Source organism: Equus przewalskii, chromosome 13 (assembly GCF_037783145.1).
Source record: "Equus przewalskii isolate Varuska chromosome 13, EquPr2, whole genome shotgun sequence".
Lineage (NCBI taxonomy): Eukaryota > Metazoa > Chordata > Mammalia > Perissodactyla > Equidae > Equus > Equus przewalskii.
In genome coordinates, this window is record NC_091843.1 from 91,891,276 (window position 1) to 91,907,494 (window position 16,219).

Genomic DNA, 16,219 nt, shown 5'->3' on the forward strand with positions numbered 1-16,219 from the left:
TGATTCCCTCTTCTGCCGTGGGGGCCGTCACGGGGGGGCTTCAGGCTGCTGGTGCCTACTGTTGCAGCCCACCTAGACGTTCTCCCTCCTTGGGGTCTGCAACGGTGTTATGGGCTTTTCCAGCGGCCAGGGGTAGGATCACTTATATTTGCCGCTCGGTCACTGTCGGTACCCACAAAATCTCACTTGTCCACTATGGGTCGCAGCAGAGCTATTGGCATCTTCTACAGTCTGTGGTTAGCTCACCTAGCTATGCTACTTTTGTCCCGGGATCTTCCAGCCTTGTGGCTGCCAGATGGGTGCTCTCTACTAGTGCTGTGCAGAGGCTTTCCCTGAGGCTGCTGTGAGCCTGTAGGGTTTTCCCCTAGGCTACGGAGCTGGGTCACTGGAACATCACCCAGCCCCAGTCCTGTTCTCCAGGAACTCGGGGAGTGCTTTGCCCTGTCTGGGGGATAGCTGGAGATCCTGATTTCAGTGGTAGCTGGTCAGCTGCTGCCCTGCCTGATATTCTCCTCTCCGGGACCCTCCCGGTGTTGTGGATGCTGGGCGTGGCCCCTCCGCTAATAGCAGACAGAGAGTTCTGTCTGCTGCCTGGGCAGAACTCTGGAGCTTCCCCTCTGGGGCGCGGAGCGGGCCTCTGGAGCTTCACTCAGCCCCAGTCCTCTCCGAGATCTCCCGCAATCCCTTGCCCCACGGGGCGGGCAACGGCAGCTGGGGGTCACCTCGCCCTCTGGGATTCTCTCCGGGACTTTCCCGGAATTGTGAATGCTGGGCATGGCCCCTCCGCTAATGGCAGACAGAGAGTTTTGTCTGCTGCCCGGGTGGAACTCTGGAGCTTCCCCTCCGGGGCGCGGAGCCAGCCTCTGGAGCTTCACCCAGCTCCAGTCCGCTCCGAGATCTCCAGCAATCCCTAGCCCCACCGTGCAGGCAGTGGCAGCTGGGGGACCTCCGTACCCTCAGTGATTCTCTCTGGGACCCTCCGGGCGCCGTGAACACTAGGCGGGATCTCCCTGCCAATGGTGGGGCGAGACTCTCCCCGCGGGCTCAGGTGTATAACTCTAGAGTTTCCCTCTGCATTTAGGAGTAATTGCGGGGGGTTTAGGAAGGGTTCTGGTCACCTGTTTCCAATGTCGCTCCTCTGGTATGTGCTCGCTCCTGCCCTAGGTGTGTGTTGATCTTCTGGGGGTGTCCATTGGAAGAAAGCCGCTTGCAGGTACGAGCCTGTTCAGTCAGGCTCGGAGAGTTTTCACCTATCTCCACATCCTCCTGGAGGGAAGTCTGTCCGCCTTCCGATGTATAGTCGTGTGGGTCTCTCAGACGTCCTCAGATGCTGTCTGGATATCCTTTGTTAAGCGATGAGTGTCCAAATAATTGTAAACTCGAAGGGGGAGAGCAAAGAGGACTACTCACGGCGCCATCTTGGATCCTCCTTTAATTACAGCTTTTGAGTAACTGTCTGTTTTAATCTCTCTGAGTCCAGAGAACATGGCTAATTTGTTCATGTCTCAATCCACAGCTCTTATCCAGGGTAAAATCTGGCAAGGAGAGGAAGCTCAATAAACATTTGTTGGATTAATTAATCTTCGCTCAGCTTCTTCGCTGTCTCCAGTAGATGTATTCAGTATGCAATAATTATAAAACCATGTCCTGGGTCCTCGTGTTTCTCTGCATGGTAATGGCATGGGATGTTGTCCCAATGGGAGGTGCCCATGCCTCAGAGGACATCTCTCCAGAGGTCCTTCCTGCTGATAGATTCTGAGAATAATCAGCTTATTTTTCCTGTTAACCTCTGACCTTCAAAAATCCAGAGTGTACAGAATACACTTGCATGACACACACATCCTACCCCTGGTGGAGCAGTGGATGGTCTCAGCTGCTTCTGCAGGCATTGCACTGAGAAGTCTGGTTAGTACAGGATACACATGCATGGGTCTGACAGGTAGTGCCTAAATGTGAGGATTCTTTGGGTGAACACCGTGATGGAAAAAAAAAATGTAAGAATCTCTGTCCACGCTGAGATACCATTGATCAAAGTTAATACCTCTCCACAATATTAAATATAATGTTCTATTTATTGGCTATAAAATAGAGATGGGGCCTAATGTGCTATTTTCGACTTAAATCCTCATGCTCTATCTTATAATATTTAAGACTTCTGCATTTGGAAGCTATATTAATAGCTTAGCATTTTTATCTACCTATTAGATCAATGTAACACAAATATTAATAAAAGATAGGAGTGTAAATTTTACCTATTCAATAAGTTGCTTCTGAGGGATCATAAGCATTTTAAGAGTGGCTCGATAAGTGAATAAGCAGGCTATATTTAAGTGCTTCTTTCATGAATGTATGAAGAAAGTAAAGAATGAATGAAAAAAGGAGGAGAGCAAGAGAGGGAGAGAGGAAAACACAACACGGGGCCAAAATAAATGTGGAGGAAAAAACCTGTATTTATAAAACAGTAGTTCACAAGCAATGGAAAAATTAAAACTGAGCACAGAAAACCTGTTTTCTGGCTGATGGGCACACATCTGTTTTGACTTAAGTCCCTAGGAAACCTCAGGGGGTCTCTTTTACTCATGTATCTGGCCACTGTGCTGGGAAACCTCCTTCTCCTCACCCAGCCTGCCCTGGACCAGCCTGTCTGCCCTCCCAGGTATTTCTTCCTGAAGAACCTGTCTCTTGGCTCTCCCTCCTCTCCGCTACCATCTGTAAAACCATCCACAATGCTCTGCCTCAGGGCATCTCCATGCTGTTGCCAGGTTGTGCCTCACAGATATCTTCCATGAGTTTGTCGCAGCCATGGAGCTCTTCCTCCTCGCTGCCATGTCCGATGACTGCTTTGCTGTCACCTGCCACCCCTGCACTACGAGGTGGTCATGAGCCCCAGGTCCTGCGTGGGCATGATGGCTGCCTGTTGGCTTCCATCTTTGTTCTTTTGTCTCAAGATTGCTTTGGCTATTTGGAGTCTGTTGGGAAAGGCCATCCAGAAGACACAACCACAGGTTTGACCCCAGATCATTGGAGCTGGCCACCCCCATCTTTGGAATGTGGGTTCTGCTTCTTTCCCCACTGCCAGAAGCTGCCCCGAGGATACAGCCTTAAGGTAGTAATGTGGTGATGATGCCATCTGGATGGGTACTGACTAAACCCAGTTAAGGCCCCCTGTGTGCGTGACTGAACTCAGTTAGGGCCTCTATATAAACTTTTTTAAAAATTCTTTTTTTTTTAGATTTTTATTTTTAACTTTTTAAAATTGAGGTAACATTTGTTAAAACATCATTAAAATTTCAGGTGTACATCATTATATTTCAACTTCTGTATAGACTACATCATATTCACCCCAAAGAAGAACATTGTTTAATTTCCAAATATTGAGCATTTTCAAACTATCATTCTATCATTGATTTCTTTTTTAATGTCATTGTCATGTGAGAACATACTTTGCATAATTTTTAATTTAAAATTTTTTTTTCATTTTTCTTTTATGGTCCACACCATGGACTGTCTCAAAGAATATTCCATGTCATCTTCTGTAGAAAGTGTATTCTCCTCTTACCGGCCAACGTTTTCTGTACATGTCAATTAGACCAAAGTGAGTGATAGCGAGTTTCAGGTCTTACTGATTTTTTTCCCTGCAATCTCTGTCAATAACTGGTAGTAAGGTGTTGAACTCTCCAACTCTAACTGTGGGTTTGTCTGTTTCTCCTTGCAGTTCTGTCAATTTTTGCCTCCAATATTTTGATGCTCTGTGATCCAGTGCATACATGTTGAGTGATTTTGTTTCTTCTTGGAGAATTGACCCCTTTAATATTAGATAATGTCCTTCTTTATTCCTGATTAATTTCCTTGTTCTAAAGTCTTCTTTGAAATTAATAGAGCTAGTCTAGCTTTCTTTTGCTTAGTTTTGACATGATATATTTCCCCCATTTATTTATTTTTAATCTATCAATGTTTTATATTTAAAGTTGGTTTCTTGTAACTATACGTAGACAACATACAGATGTTGATGTTTCTAAACCCACTCTGACAATTTCTGTAATTCAGTTGGTCTGACCGTTCGCATTTAAAGTGATTATTGACATAGATTATATCTATCATGTTTGTTACTGTTGTCTATTTGTCGCAATTTTTCTTTTCTAAATTTCCTCCTTTTTCTCCCTTCTCTGTTTTTTTGTTGAGAGTTTTATATGATTTCATTTTTCCTTCTCTCAGTATATCAATTATGCTTATTTTTATAAGTATTTACTCTTTGCCTTTAAGTCTCTGAAACACATTTCTAACTGATCTCAGTCACCTTCAAAGAGCAGTAACCACTCGTGTAGTGGAGGCAGTTGATAGGAGACTATTTACCTTCACTTCATTTTCCTGGTGGCTGACGAGTGGTTACTTGTACAGAAAATGGTAACTCTCTCTATTTTTTGGCTTTTAAAAAGTTGTAAATTATTTATACATCAAATTGTGTACTTATAAATTCCATTTGATTGTGTCATCAGATCACACAGAAACATTGTTGTTTCCATTTACTTCAATGATGCTTAACAAGAGGGAAATGCCAAAAACCAGGAAATGTTTGAACTAAAAAATTGTGGACACGTCTTTTATTGGTAAAGGAAGTAGTTTTGATTTATTCTACACATAAAAATGAATAATAGAAAGGTTTTCACTTAGACGTACAGCATTTTGAGTCGTATTCAATAAAATCATTCTAGTTGGAGTTAGGTAGGTCAGCAGGGAAGGGAACAAGAAGGGCGTCAGGAACTCAAACTGAGATGCAACGAGAGATGATCCAGTTGTGAGATAAAGAGGACACGAGCTGTAAAAAATAAGGATAATGGAGTTGAAATATGAAGGTATGTGTGAGAAACACTGCACAAAGTGGGTGAAAAGTTCTGATTGCATTATATATAATTTTTGAAGAAGAAAAGTTAATAATTACTCCCAGATGTTGAACCAGGGTGCCATGATTGTGTTACTAAGCAAGAAATGGAATACGAACTTTTTACTGAGGAGTAAACCCGGGAATATGTAGGATGAAGACATGTCTCTGATAAGTTGATCTGAACAAATTCATATGTGGAAAGGGATTGAAATACTTCACTGAAAAGAGATGAACAAAGTTGGACCAGAAGAAGAAAATAAATAGAACGGGAAGCTCTGGGCCTAGAGACAATGGTCCGTGCTGAAATCCGATCGCAGGGTTGGCGGTGACTGTGTCATTAGCGATAAGAGTAGCTGCTCTGAAATTATGTCAAACCCCAAAGGGACATTTCAGCATGAAGACAGAGATCCTTTGGATTGATGTCTTAAAATTATTTCTGTGATCAATGGGAATCCTTAAGCAGAAATCTACAAACCGTACGTTCTTCACAATGAAATGGATGGAGACATGAAGGACCTGGTCAAGAAGAACATTCCACGTGAGGCTGCCAATCAATCACTACAACAACAGTGTTTGTAAGAGTTCTAAACCTGTCGCAGCTCTAGAGCCTGAGAAAAGGGATTCAGGCAGCCCTGTCTAGTTGGCCATGTCCTTCGATGTGAAATTCAGGTTCTATAAATGCAGGTGAGAGTCAGAGGGAATGGTCCAGTCAACACGAGTCAGGATAGCAAAATTCAAATTGGGCAAAAATGATAGAGGTCACCTTATAATTTCACATTAATGAGCAGACATAATGTGTGTTAATTGGCTATACATCATGGTCTCTAAGTACCTTGTGGCCTGAAACATTTCTACGTTTGTCTGTCTAGCCCCAGAGTCTAACAAGGCATAAAGCTCTTGGTTTTGTGTTTCACGTGACTGAAAGGACTCAGTTTTTAGTTGCTTAGATGTAGACAGAACACTCTAAGCTCCATAACATGTTGTTACTGAGCAAGAGATCATGGGAAAAAACCCTTACTAGTATAAATATGGACTCCAAATAAACAGGAATTATTTTTAGGTTCTTGATTGGAAGGTCCTGGGTTTCATTTTTGTTTTGTAGTTCGGATTTTCAGATTTTGTAACTGTCTGATTATTGCATCTTTCCCGAGACGCTCGATGCGCTGTGAATGAGGGACCACAGCTGATGAGTGAGATTATTTTCATTTGCACCATCTTTCAACTCCCTCCTTTCTCTTCTCTGAATCTGGGGCTCCTTTGTTCTTTTGTTTGTCCGACCATTTATTTGTTTTCTCTGTTAGCCCTTCATTCCTTCACTTAGGAAATAGTCATTGAGTCGTTTTATCTTTCCACAGTCGATGGTGCTGGAATACATGTATTATCACATCCAAGGAAATGATTCTCTGATAAACTCAGACTGGATTCACATCCCAATAGCGAATCCGCTAATTCCATTTCTATTCTATTGATGTTCTATTTATCTCTCTTTGATATTCAATTGACGCTTGCAAAACACTTATAAAACTGAGATAGCCATCGTCTACACCCTTTAAACTGACTCCTCATGATCTAATAATGTTAACAACCATAAGAAAAGTATGTGATGAGGAACCATACTACGTGGCATGCACTGCCTAAGTCTTTCATATGTACAATCACAATGATTTTATGAAATTTTGTGAGGTAGTAATGACTAAGTTCACTTCCCAGATGAGGAAATCGAGTGTTTATGTGACTGTGTCTGATCGTGCACCCAGTGATTGACGGCAAATGTATTCTAGTTTAGTTTGCAGAAACACTGCTGGTCTTGGTTTTCATTTACTTTCTTGCCTCAGAAGAAATTCAATGTTGGTCTTTCTTCCTTTTTTTGTGTTTTGGTACTCTGAAGTTTATGCAGTCAGGTAGGAAGACCCGTAGTTGGAGATTTAGAGTATCCTCAATATCCAAAAAATGTTGCAGGGGGACAAGCATCCATATGGAGCTTCACCCCTGTGGGAGTGATGGAATTAATATTCAGATACAGGAAAGAAATCTTCCCGCAGGCCTCATGGAGAGTGAATAGGGAAGTTAATCCTAATCAGAAAGAAGACAGGACAAGCATTGGGGAAGTCCTGCCCTTTTACAGGACTTTCAGCAGTAGTATCTAGGGTTTAAATATCTTGGGGAATTTGATCCTCAGTCCAATCAGACATGAGTGAGATAAGGCATGACGTCAGGAGTGAAACTACGCCCCATGATTGCGTAGGGAATCTGTGCCAGAGCTCACAGTTGAGTAGAACCCTGGTGGATGTGGAGCGAGTGAAGGAGACGGGAGAAGGGTATTTGAGACGGGGGTGCAAACACAAAGGTGGCTCGAGGGGCAGCTCGAGAGTCAACATAAAGAGAGCAGAAGGTGGCTTCTGAAAGTGGAAGAAACTGAAAAGGGCTACCAAGTTTGACCATGTTATGGGGTAGCTAGAAATACATACAAAGGTGTCAAGTATTTAGACACAAGAAAATACAGAGTCAGGAAACGTGGCAATGGTGTAGCAGGACACTTGGATGAAGATACCGACCTGTCAACATTTTGTGATCTTTTAATGCACAAAAATACATTCAATATGAAATATATGACAGAGAAAGTTTCAGAACAGGGAGACAAAATAATATCTGGAAAGCAGAGTAATGATCTGCTGATCGGTGCAGATAAGTCTTTGTATGTCACAGAGGAAGTGGCATTGAACTTGCAGACAGTAGTGGGGAGTGTTCATTACAAAGCATGAAAATGAAGGAAAGGTCCTGGACGTCTGAAATGTCAAATGGCTTGAGGGGGTAGCTAACGGTGAGGATACGTATAACCGAGTTTCCTGTGATAAAAGGTAACGCAAGCGACTCTACAAACCTTGGTCTTTATTACAGAAGTGGCGCGAGTCACTGTAGGATTTTCTTTCTTGTAAGATCATATCAAGATCTATATATTGGAAAGATAAACTGCTACTTTGTTGACAAGAATTCAAGGAGCAGCGGAGGTAGGATATGGAAGCAAACAGTATTCAACAGAGCACCGTGGATTCTGACGACTTTACCCACGGAAAATGCCGGTGGTGGGGGAGGAGGAGGGCGTATGCTTCGGCACCGAGACCACCCTCCACGCCTCGTTCATCACCACTTGGATTGTATCTGGAGGGCTACCATGTAAAATGTTGTTTGAAGAAAGTGTTCTTCCTTCAAAAAAAAAAAGGAAACTTGGAAAACCACTGAATTGAATAAGTAGATTTGATTCCAGGAAAGAGATCGTGAAACCCTGGGCTAAGAAGAGAAGGCATGTAAGGGATCAATGATACACGTAGGGAAAAAATGAGAACCTGGGATTAATCACGTTTCGAAAGACAAAGATCAAAGATGAAATAAGAACAACTTCAAAAGTTTCAGCCTGGGGAGCTGAGCGGAAGATGGCACAAATATGTGAAGTAGGAGCAATAGAAAGAACAGTTTGATGGTTGAGAAGGAAGAAGCAGATTTTAGAAATGTTAGAAAGGAAGGGCTTGTGGCACATCAGGTCAATGTGGTCAAGAGAAAGTTGGAAATTCAAGAGTAGGGTCGTTACATGAGGATGATGACAAACATGAGAGTCATAATGAAAGCTCAGGAAATACACGGATTCTTCCAGGTATAGTGGATGGGAAGGTTGTCCTTTTACAAGAAGACTCTCATGATAAAACCTGGAGAAATATCAAAATTTACGTGGTGCTGAGTTAGAAGAGTCCAGCAAAGGCTGGTGGACCTTCTTTGGAGAGAGAAGAGACACAGCTCCATTGTGATGTGGGAAGACACCTGCCATTGGCCAGGCCAACAGTAGATGGTGTCAGAGGAGGCAGAAGGGAGATGAGGGACGGAGCGATATTTGACTTTAACTACCAGTCACAGAACTTCTAAAAATGCCACCAAGTGTCGCTTCCAGGACTCAGTGCTTTCTTCGACAGTACAGTTTCTGCAGGGCAACCTTCATATCTTTGTTCCTCAGACAGTAGATGACAGGATTCAAAGTGGGTGTGAGAATGGAGTAAAACACAGATGCCAGGCGACCCTGGGTTGGGGAGTATTGGGAGGCAGGCCTCAAGTACACGAGGCTTCCGGTTCCATAAAACAAAACAACTGTGGTCAGATGAGAGGAGCAGGTGGAGAAGGATTTCCACCTCCCGTCCACAGAGGGGATCCGGGCAATCGTGGAGATGATCCAGACGTAGGAGAGGGCTGTTAGGGCGAAGGAACTCATGACAATGCAGCTGCTCACAGCAAAGCCCACTTCCTCACTGAGGCGGTAATCAGTGCAGGCAAGTCTCATGACAGGAGGAATGTCACAGAAGAAATGTTCAATGAGGTTGGGCCCACAGAAGGGGAGGGAGAAGGTGTTGAGTGTGTGGAAGGCTGAGTAGATGGCCCCGCTCCCCCAGGCTGTGACAACCAGCACAGAGCAAAGCTTCTCGCTCATGATGGCCCCATAGAGCAGGGGCCTGTAGATGGCCAAGCACCGGTCATAGGCCATGGCTGTGAGCAGGAAGCACTCGGTGGTACAGAGCGTAATAAACATGTAAAGCTGAGCTACACACTCAAGGTAGGAAATGACCCCTGACCCCGTGAGGGAGGTGGCCAGGGCCTTGGGGATCGTGACCGAGGTGTAGCATATGTCCAGAAAAGACAGGTTCTTCAGGAAATAGTACATGGGGCAGTGGAGCTGGCATTCCCTAATCACAGCTGTGATGATGGAGAAGTTCCCCAGGAGGCCAAACAGGTAGACAAACGAGAAGAATAAGATGAACACAGATCTCAGTTCAGGGACATCTGAGAAGCCTCTGAGGATGAATTGAGTCACTCTTGTCTGATTGGACATTCCCACTGTTCTTGAAGCTTTATTCAGATGTGGTGGCTGCATCGCGCTGAGTGAGGAAGCACATAGGAAACCAGCTTGAACCACATCCATGCAGATCCACTTTGTCTACACAGCTCTGTCTTCTAACAGTGGAAACATCAGACCTATGAGCAGCTTATTGAAATGATACTATTTCAATGAATCACGTGATTATGCTGATGAACCAATTTGTATTTGCTCCAAGTGGCCGAGTCTGACTGCATTGCTTGATAATTATCTTGTACAGAAAACAGAGAGAGAGATTGAGAGAGAGGACGACTGGCAAAGAGAGGACGACTCTTTCTCTCCTCCACATCACCTTCTCTCTCAGCCTCTCCTCCACTGGTGCCCATTCCTCTCACCTTCCTAAAATACTGATCTTTTGAGGGATCTTCCTCTGATCAACTTTAAAATGAGTAAGACCCACGGAAAAATGTCTTCTTTTAAATGAATATATTGAATCTAAAATACTTGATTCCTAGGCGTATACTCGCAATTGTTTCCTGTCTGTCTCAGCTATGATTAGAGCATCTACGATGTGCCAGGGAAGAGGGAATACGGAACTGGAGAGCCTGGGCATTGCATGCTCATCTTTGATTCTCAAAGCTTCTGTCTATATTAAGGGTTAATGAAAATTGGAAAGAGTGTCATTGGCTGAGACTGTCCTCTCACTAACTCTGTGCCAACCAGGTGGGGAAGTGGAACCCAGGCTCGCAGGATGATCCAGAGCATAGGAGGCAGGCTGGGTGGTGCTGCAGGCACGTCCCTGGGCAGCTGTTGGGGCAGTGTTAGGATTTCCTGGGAACAGCGAGATCTGTGCCATGTCCCGGGAAATGGCAAGGTTTGTAGAAAGCTTACCATGTGGAATTCTTTCAGTGGTGTAGAAGGGACTTTGGGTCTTTTCCCACCTGGCAGTCCTGATCTGGCCCACCAGATATGGCTCCTGTCAAATGGAAGGGGTGGCAGAAGGGATGGTGTTGGGGGAGTGGGCAAAGAGGGCCTGGTGAAAACCCCAAGTTGTGTGCAGCTCTGAAAATAAAATATCACAGAAACGCCACCAGCACAATCTCGTTCCCCTGGAGAAAGGAAGCGGATGGAACTAGGAAGGAGCCTCCTCATTCTCAATAGAAGAGGCTCCCAGGTGGTCACCGAGGTGACAGTGGTCAACAGGACATGCACGATGGAGGGAGCCAGCGAGACACAGACAAGCCTGTGGCTACCGGTTCCTGGTGCAAAGGCCAGGAGGTGATTGTGCTCCTTGACTGAAGCTAAGCCCGGGTGGCTGCGGGCTGACGTCTCCTCCCTCTCCCTCCCCTTCCCCAATCGGCCCCTTGTCCAGGAAGGCCCAATAGACCCCGGGCCTGGGTTTTGGAAGAAGCACGTGTCAAATGCTGATGGGCTTCCATCTATGTTTAAACAACTGACAAGACCCATCATCACCAAGCATTCCTGGCAGTGGATGGAATACGGTTTGTCCCATCAGGAGTAACTGAATTTGAAGATATTGGCTAAGATTCTTTGTGGAAAGCTAAAGGTATATTTATCAACTTTTGCATTTCTGGCTTGTGAAAACTTGACTTAAACAATAAAAAATTTTTGTTAACACAATTAGGCTTCCAATAGTGGGGTCCCCATTAAAATTAGGAATAAATAAAGATGTTCATTATTATCATTCAAATCTGCCCTGGCCAATGCACTGGAAATTAAACAAATATATGAATATAGGAAAGCAAAAGCAAAATAAATCAACTTTTTGATATAAACAGACTATGTTCACATTCCTACATCTTAAAAGTCCATAAAGTGTATTATTAACATGGGTTGTGTACATATTTAATCGAAACAATTAATAACTGTCCAACATTTGAAGATGTTGAAATCTACAACTCACAGTAGTAAAAACACCAAAAACATATTTGAAACCTTCTATTAAGAAAAGTGCAAGGACACCACACAGCTGCGTGAGAGATTCAAGGATCTCTTACAGAAGACCTCAATCAGTTGACGTCATGTCCTGCGTCCCCGCGAAAAGATAATTGTTTTCGAAGTATAATCTCTTCTCTCGTTACATCATAGTTTAACGCAATCACAGTTAAGATCTCTAACAAATTTGTTATACTGAACAAATAATTCTGAAACTTCTTGGAAGAATGTAGACACAAACCAAAGTGCCTCAATATTGATACCACTGGTGCTAACACACACTGAGCAGATTAAGTGATTCTAAATTACTTTTTAGATTGTAGGGAAACCACGTGTGAGTTCTTCAAAAAACCTGAAGCCAATAGGTAAAGTGTTATTAAAATGCTGTTGTCCTAATTTGAATTTGTGTAAAAGATCAAGTTAGATCTTTGATGGCTTCCTGTACAAAAATGTATAACTGGGTTAAATAATTAAATTAAATAAAAAAGCATTAAAACATATAGAGGATATTTCATTCATCTCAGAAGGGGTAAATGCAATCTACATATAAGGGAAGACAGCATAGGAAAAAAATTTGATTATGTAGAATTTAAAGGTTTTAAATAACAGTAACTAACTAAAATGATTGAAATCACTCTCTAATAGAAAAATTATTTTCCTCAAAAAACTCTCCCATGAAGACATATGTTTAATAAGTGCATGTTCAATATAATACATCAAATACATTCAATGTAATTGTATTTAGTCTATCTAATAAATATAAATTCAATAAAATTATTGAATAGTTTTATTCTAATTACTTAATAAAATTAGGAAGAAAGGCAATCGGGCAGCTCACTGAATGATCGGAAATGGGCAATGCACACGTGAAGAGGAGCAGTTCAACCTCATCCAGATCAAAACCTTGAAAGACAGTGAGAATGTGGACTGCTCTTTTATTTTCCACCAGGTGTTTTGACATGCAGGCTGGCTACTTGAAGCTTTTCTGGGCACGTCGGGGATCCACTTACCGAGAGGATGGTGAAACTCTTAACAGAGAAAAAAAAGTCCTCTAGCGACGCTTTCTGCTGTGGCCTGGGGGGTGGCTCGACTGTGCATGAGTTTCCAGATTTTGCCCCACTTGGTTTACCCTAAGCTTTGGGGGATTAGGGAACTAGCTTCCTCCAAATTGATGTATCATCTGAATTCTCAGAGGATGTGTTTTAAAAAGGCAGATTTCGAGTATTTTATATTCATTGTCTATGAGTATGGAATTCAGCACCTGGAGGCTGTGTGAGGAGGACTGGCCTTATGTTCAGAAAAAACCAGAAAGTATAGTGAAATATGAGTTTTACTTCAAGGAGCCACTGCTTGTTACTCAAAGACACTGGACTCACTGCTCTCATCTTCTGAATTTCACTCTTACAGTTTAACTCCCAACAGGCATTCTCTCTGAAATTGGAACCCACCTTTCTCCCTCCAAGGTGATGTTGACTGCATCCTGTGAATTCCACGACCATTCACATCACTTCCTTTACTGCAGTGCTCTCCTATGATCACTCACTGGTTGGGATTCTGGACATGGTGACACTGACTTGCAGAGAGATGGTGCACCTTAGACGTGTCCGCAGGAGATGTCTCCATGGAGCTGAGGTCACCTGAGGGCTGCGTGTGCTCTGGAGCCATGAAGGCCGACCCGGGAGGCTCACGACATGGAAGCACTCAGCACACAAGATTTTGGTGTACTTTTGCCTTCAGGATTTTACATGACATTCTAACTTCTCTGGGTTGCACTGATGATTTCAACAATTTCTTAGCAAGGGCGTGTTGAGAATACACTAGTATATCTGGCCCGTGTTAAGGATTTCTGTTTCACAGACTCAGTGCCTGTGCCTTCTAGAGGTCACTGTGTAGTGTGAGAAACCATCATTTGAGCTGAGGATACTGCTTAATATGGTCAATGAACAGAAAGAAGCAGCAAAAGATGCCTGTAGGTCAGGAAGAGGGGACCATATATTAACTTGGGGTCAAAAAGGGCTTTCTTGGGAAAGAGAGGCCACAGCAGAGAATTAAAATCAAAGGAGAAGGAAGACATTTCTTTTTAAATCTAAGTCTTTATGGTCCTCAACCCAGTTTCCTCATATACCACACTTTTAAATAGGGTGCTAACCAACAATAGAAATGCCCTGATAGAGTGTGATGTGGCTTTCAAGCGTGAACACACATCCCAAGAGATCAACAACAGATTCACTGGCCTTTGAACTTGGATGTGTATGATTTCAAAAAGAGAATGTGTTGCTTTTATAATCAGAAAAAGAAAATAAAATCATAGTGAGTGTGTATATATTTATATATATAAATATGTATAAAACTCGCAGTCTTGTGAACTTACAGTGTAGAACTCACGATCTTGGGGCCCCTAGCATCTCTGTGCGCCTTCCTTTGGGGTATTGTTAGGGCTTGAGGAGGACCAAGTGGATGGCCCTGAGCAGAGATGGACTCTTCTGGCGGAGGAAGTTGTCCCTGGTGTCTGAGCTACCACTGTTTTGCCTGAACTCTTCTTTGACAAATGATCTGGACCTTTGATAACTGATTGAGTCTCGTTCAGACTCCTCAGGCTTTGTCCTGCCCTTTGTTCCCACATCAGGCTTACATTCTTGATTGGCAGACACACTCAGTTTTTCTTTCTCACTCTTTCTTCTCAAATGTCCCCACAAAGACTACACCCTGACCACAGGCTTCATAGGAGGGCGATCTCTGCCTCTTCTCATTGCATGAGCCACAGCCGGTTAATTAAGGATCCAAGCCCTCAGTTCTCTAATGTTAATCATGGATATAACTAAGTTCCTACAACCAGGAAATGCTATGAGGGTTTAGTGGGCATTTCTTCTAGGCAGCTGATGCACTATGCGTGCACAATACCTTTGAGCAATTGTTTTCTCTCTTCTCTGTCAATTGCGTATTTTCTGAAGACAGATCTACTTCTCGCTGCCACAGAAACAGTAGACTGTGTTGCATGGAAAGTACCTCAGACCCTCTACTTCTGACAGATAGTCATCAAAGGAAATACACCTTGACTCACAACCCCTTGGAACTCAGAAAGGTAACAGGATATCATTTGTAGATACAATCAAGTTGATTATGATAGTGATATGCTGCTGATTCTTCATTTGCATTGTTACTGGGGAAAATAAGATGAACGTCAGTTGAATAAGCCGACTTATTCTGTCAATATTCTGAGATTTTGGAGATGTTTGAATAGCTGTAGAACTAAGAATTGGCAGGGATTCCTATTCCTGTACATCAATAGGACTGTTAAGGAAGAAGTAGATATCTTGTTTTTAAACATAACTGACTGAAAACAGAGAGGCTGTGAGGAAATTAAGCTCACAAACAGTGTGATGTAGAAATACTCAACCTGTTTTGTCAAAGTCTCTACCTAATTTCTAGCTCTGCATCTTTTCTAAAGGAATGGAGTCCAGGACATAATAAGTACATAACTTACAATTGGTCCAGATGAGTATTATCTGTATTAATCAGGTCTTACCTGAGGGACCAAGGCTTGCTTTTTGCATCCAAGTCTATGCAGGTGGTCAAATGGAGAGCAGAACCTCCTCAGTCACAACGGTCAGCAGGTCTTAGTGAGTCCAGGGCTGGAGGTGTGGACAACTAGCTGCTTCCTCTTGCCTGTCAACTAAATAATGTGCATTGTGGAACCTGGAAGACCATTTAGAGGAATGAGGCAATGTGCTTCAGCTCCCCAGAGAGTTTGCCCTTGGAGTATTGCTGCTACCTGTCACTGGAGAGTTTTATTTCCAGGTGCCAATGTCTAAGACTTCCCAGGGCCTCATTCAGGGATTATTTGAAGGATCTTGAATAAGAGTAGTTCCTGAGGGACATGGGAATACCAATTAGTGCGAGGAAATGAAAATAATATCCACGAAAGAGGTTGACAGTATAGGAGATTCAGATGATGGCAGAATAAGAGCTCATGAGCATGGAATGAAGAGTCTAGTAGATTTCAGAAATGGAGGTGTTTTGGAGATATACATACACATCTGTCTATCTATCTATCCATTTATCTACCTACCTATCTTCTATCTATCTGTCTCTCTATGTACCTCTCTAGCCTGACTTATTGATTCCTTTTTTTAGTTGTGTCTGATCTGCTACCTAATTTGTTTCTTGAATACTGTTAAAGTTTTTAATGGAAATATTAGTTAAAAAAATAGAGTACACCAGTTAGAAGCCTGAAGCTGTATTTAGTTTTACTATATGAATATGTTCATGTAGCCAAAAGTGTGATTGAGAAAAACAGCATGAGGAAGTGATGTCAGCATCACGGCAGAGTGAGTTGTTCCCTTTGTCTCTCTCGTCTAAGTTACAACCAGTCAGACATCCATTGATCAACAAAGGACTCCCTGGACAGCACACCAGAATGCTTCAGCAATGCATGCATCTATAAATCTGAAGGTGGGTGCACAAGACCTCTGGGAGGCAGTGGAACTAGGGGAACAGCTACCTCCCCTGTCCCCAGAGGTGGCAAT

The 16,219-nt window shown here is 43.1% G+C and overlaps 1 protein-coding gene across 1 annotated transcript; it reads right to left on the minus strand.

Moving 5' to 3' along the window:
* Positions 1-8,791: 8,791 nt before the first annotated feature.
* LOC103543781 (olfactory receptor 5AR1-like) lies at positions 8,792-12,164 on the minus strand. The gene has a single exon (XM_070569959.1). It carries the CDS (start codon positions 9,840-9,842, stop codon positions 8,826-8,828), a length of 1,017 nt encoding a protein of 338 aa, XP_070426060.1. The 5' UTR covers positions 9,843-12,164; the 3' UTR covers positions 8,792-8,825.
* Positions 12,165-16,219: the final 4,055 nt, after the last annotated feature.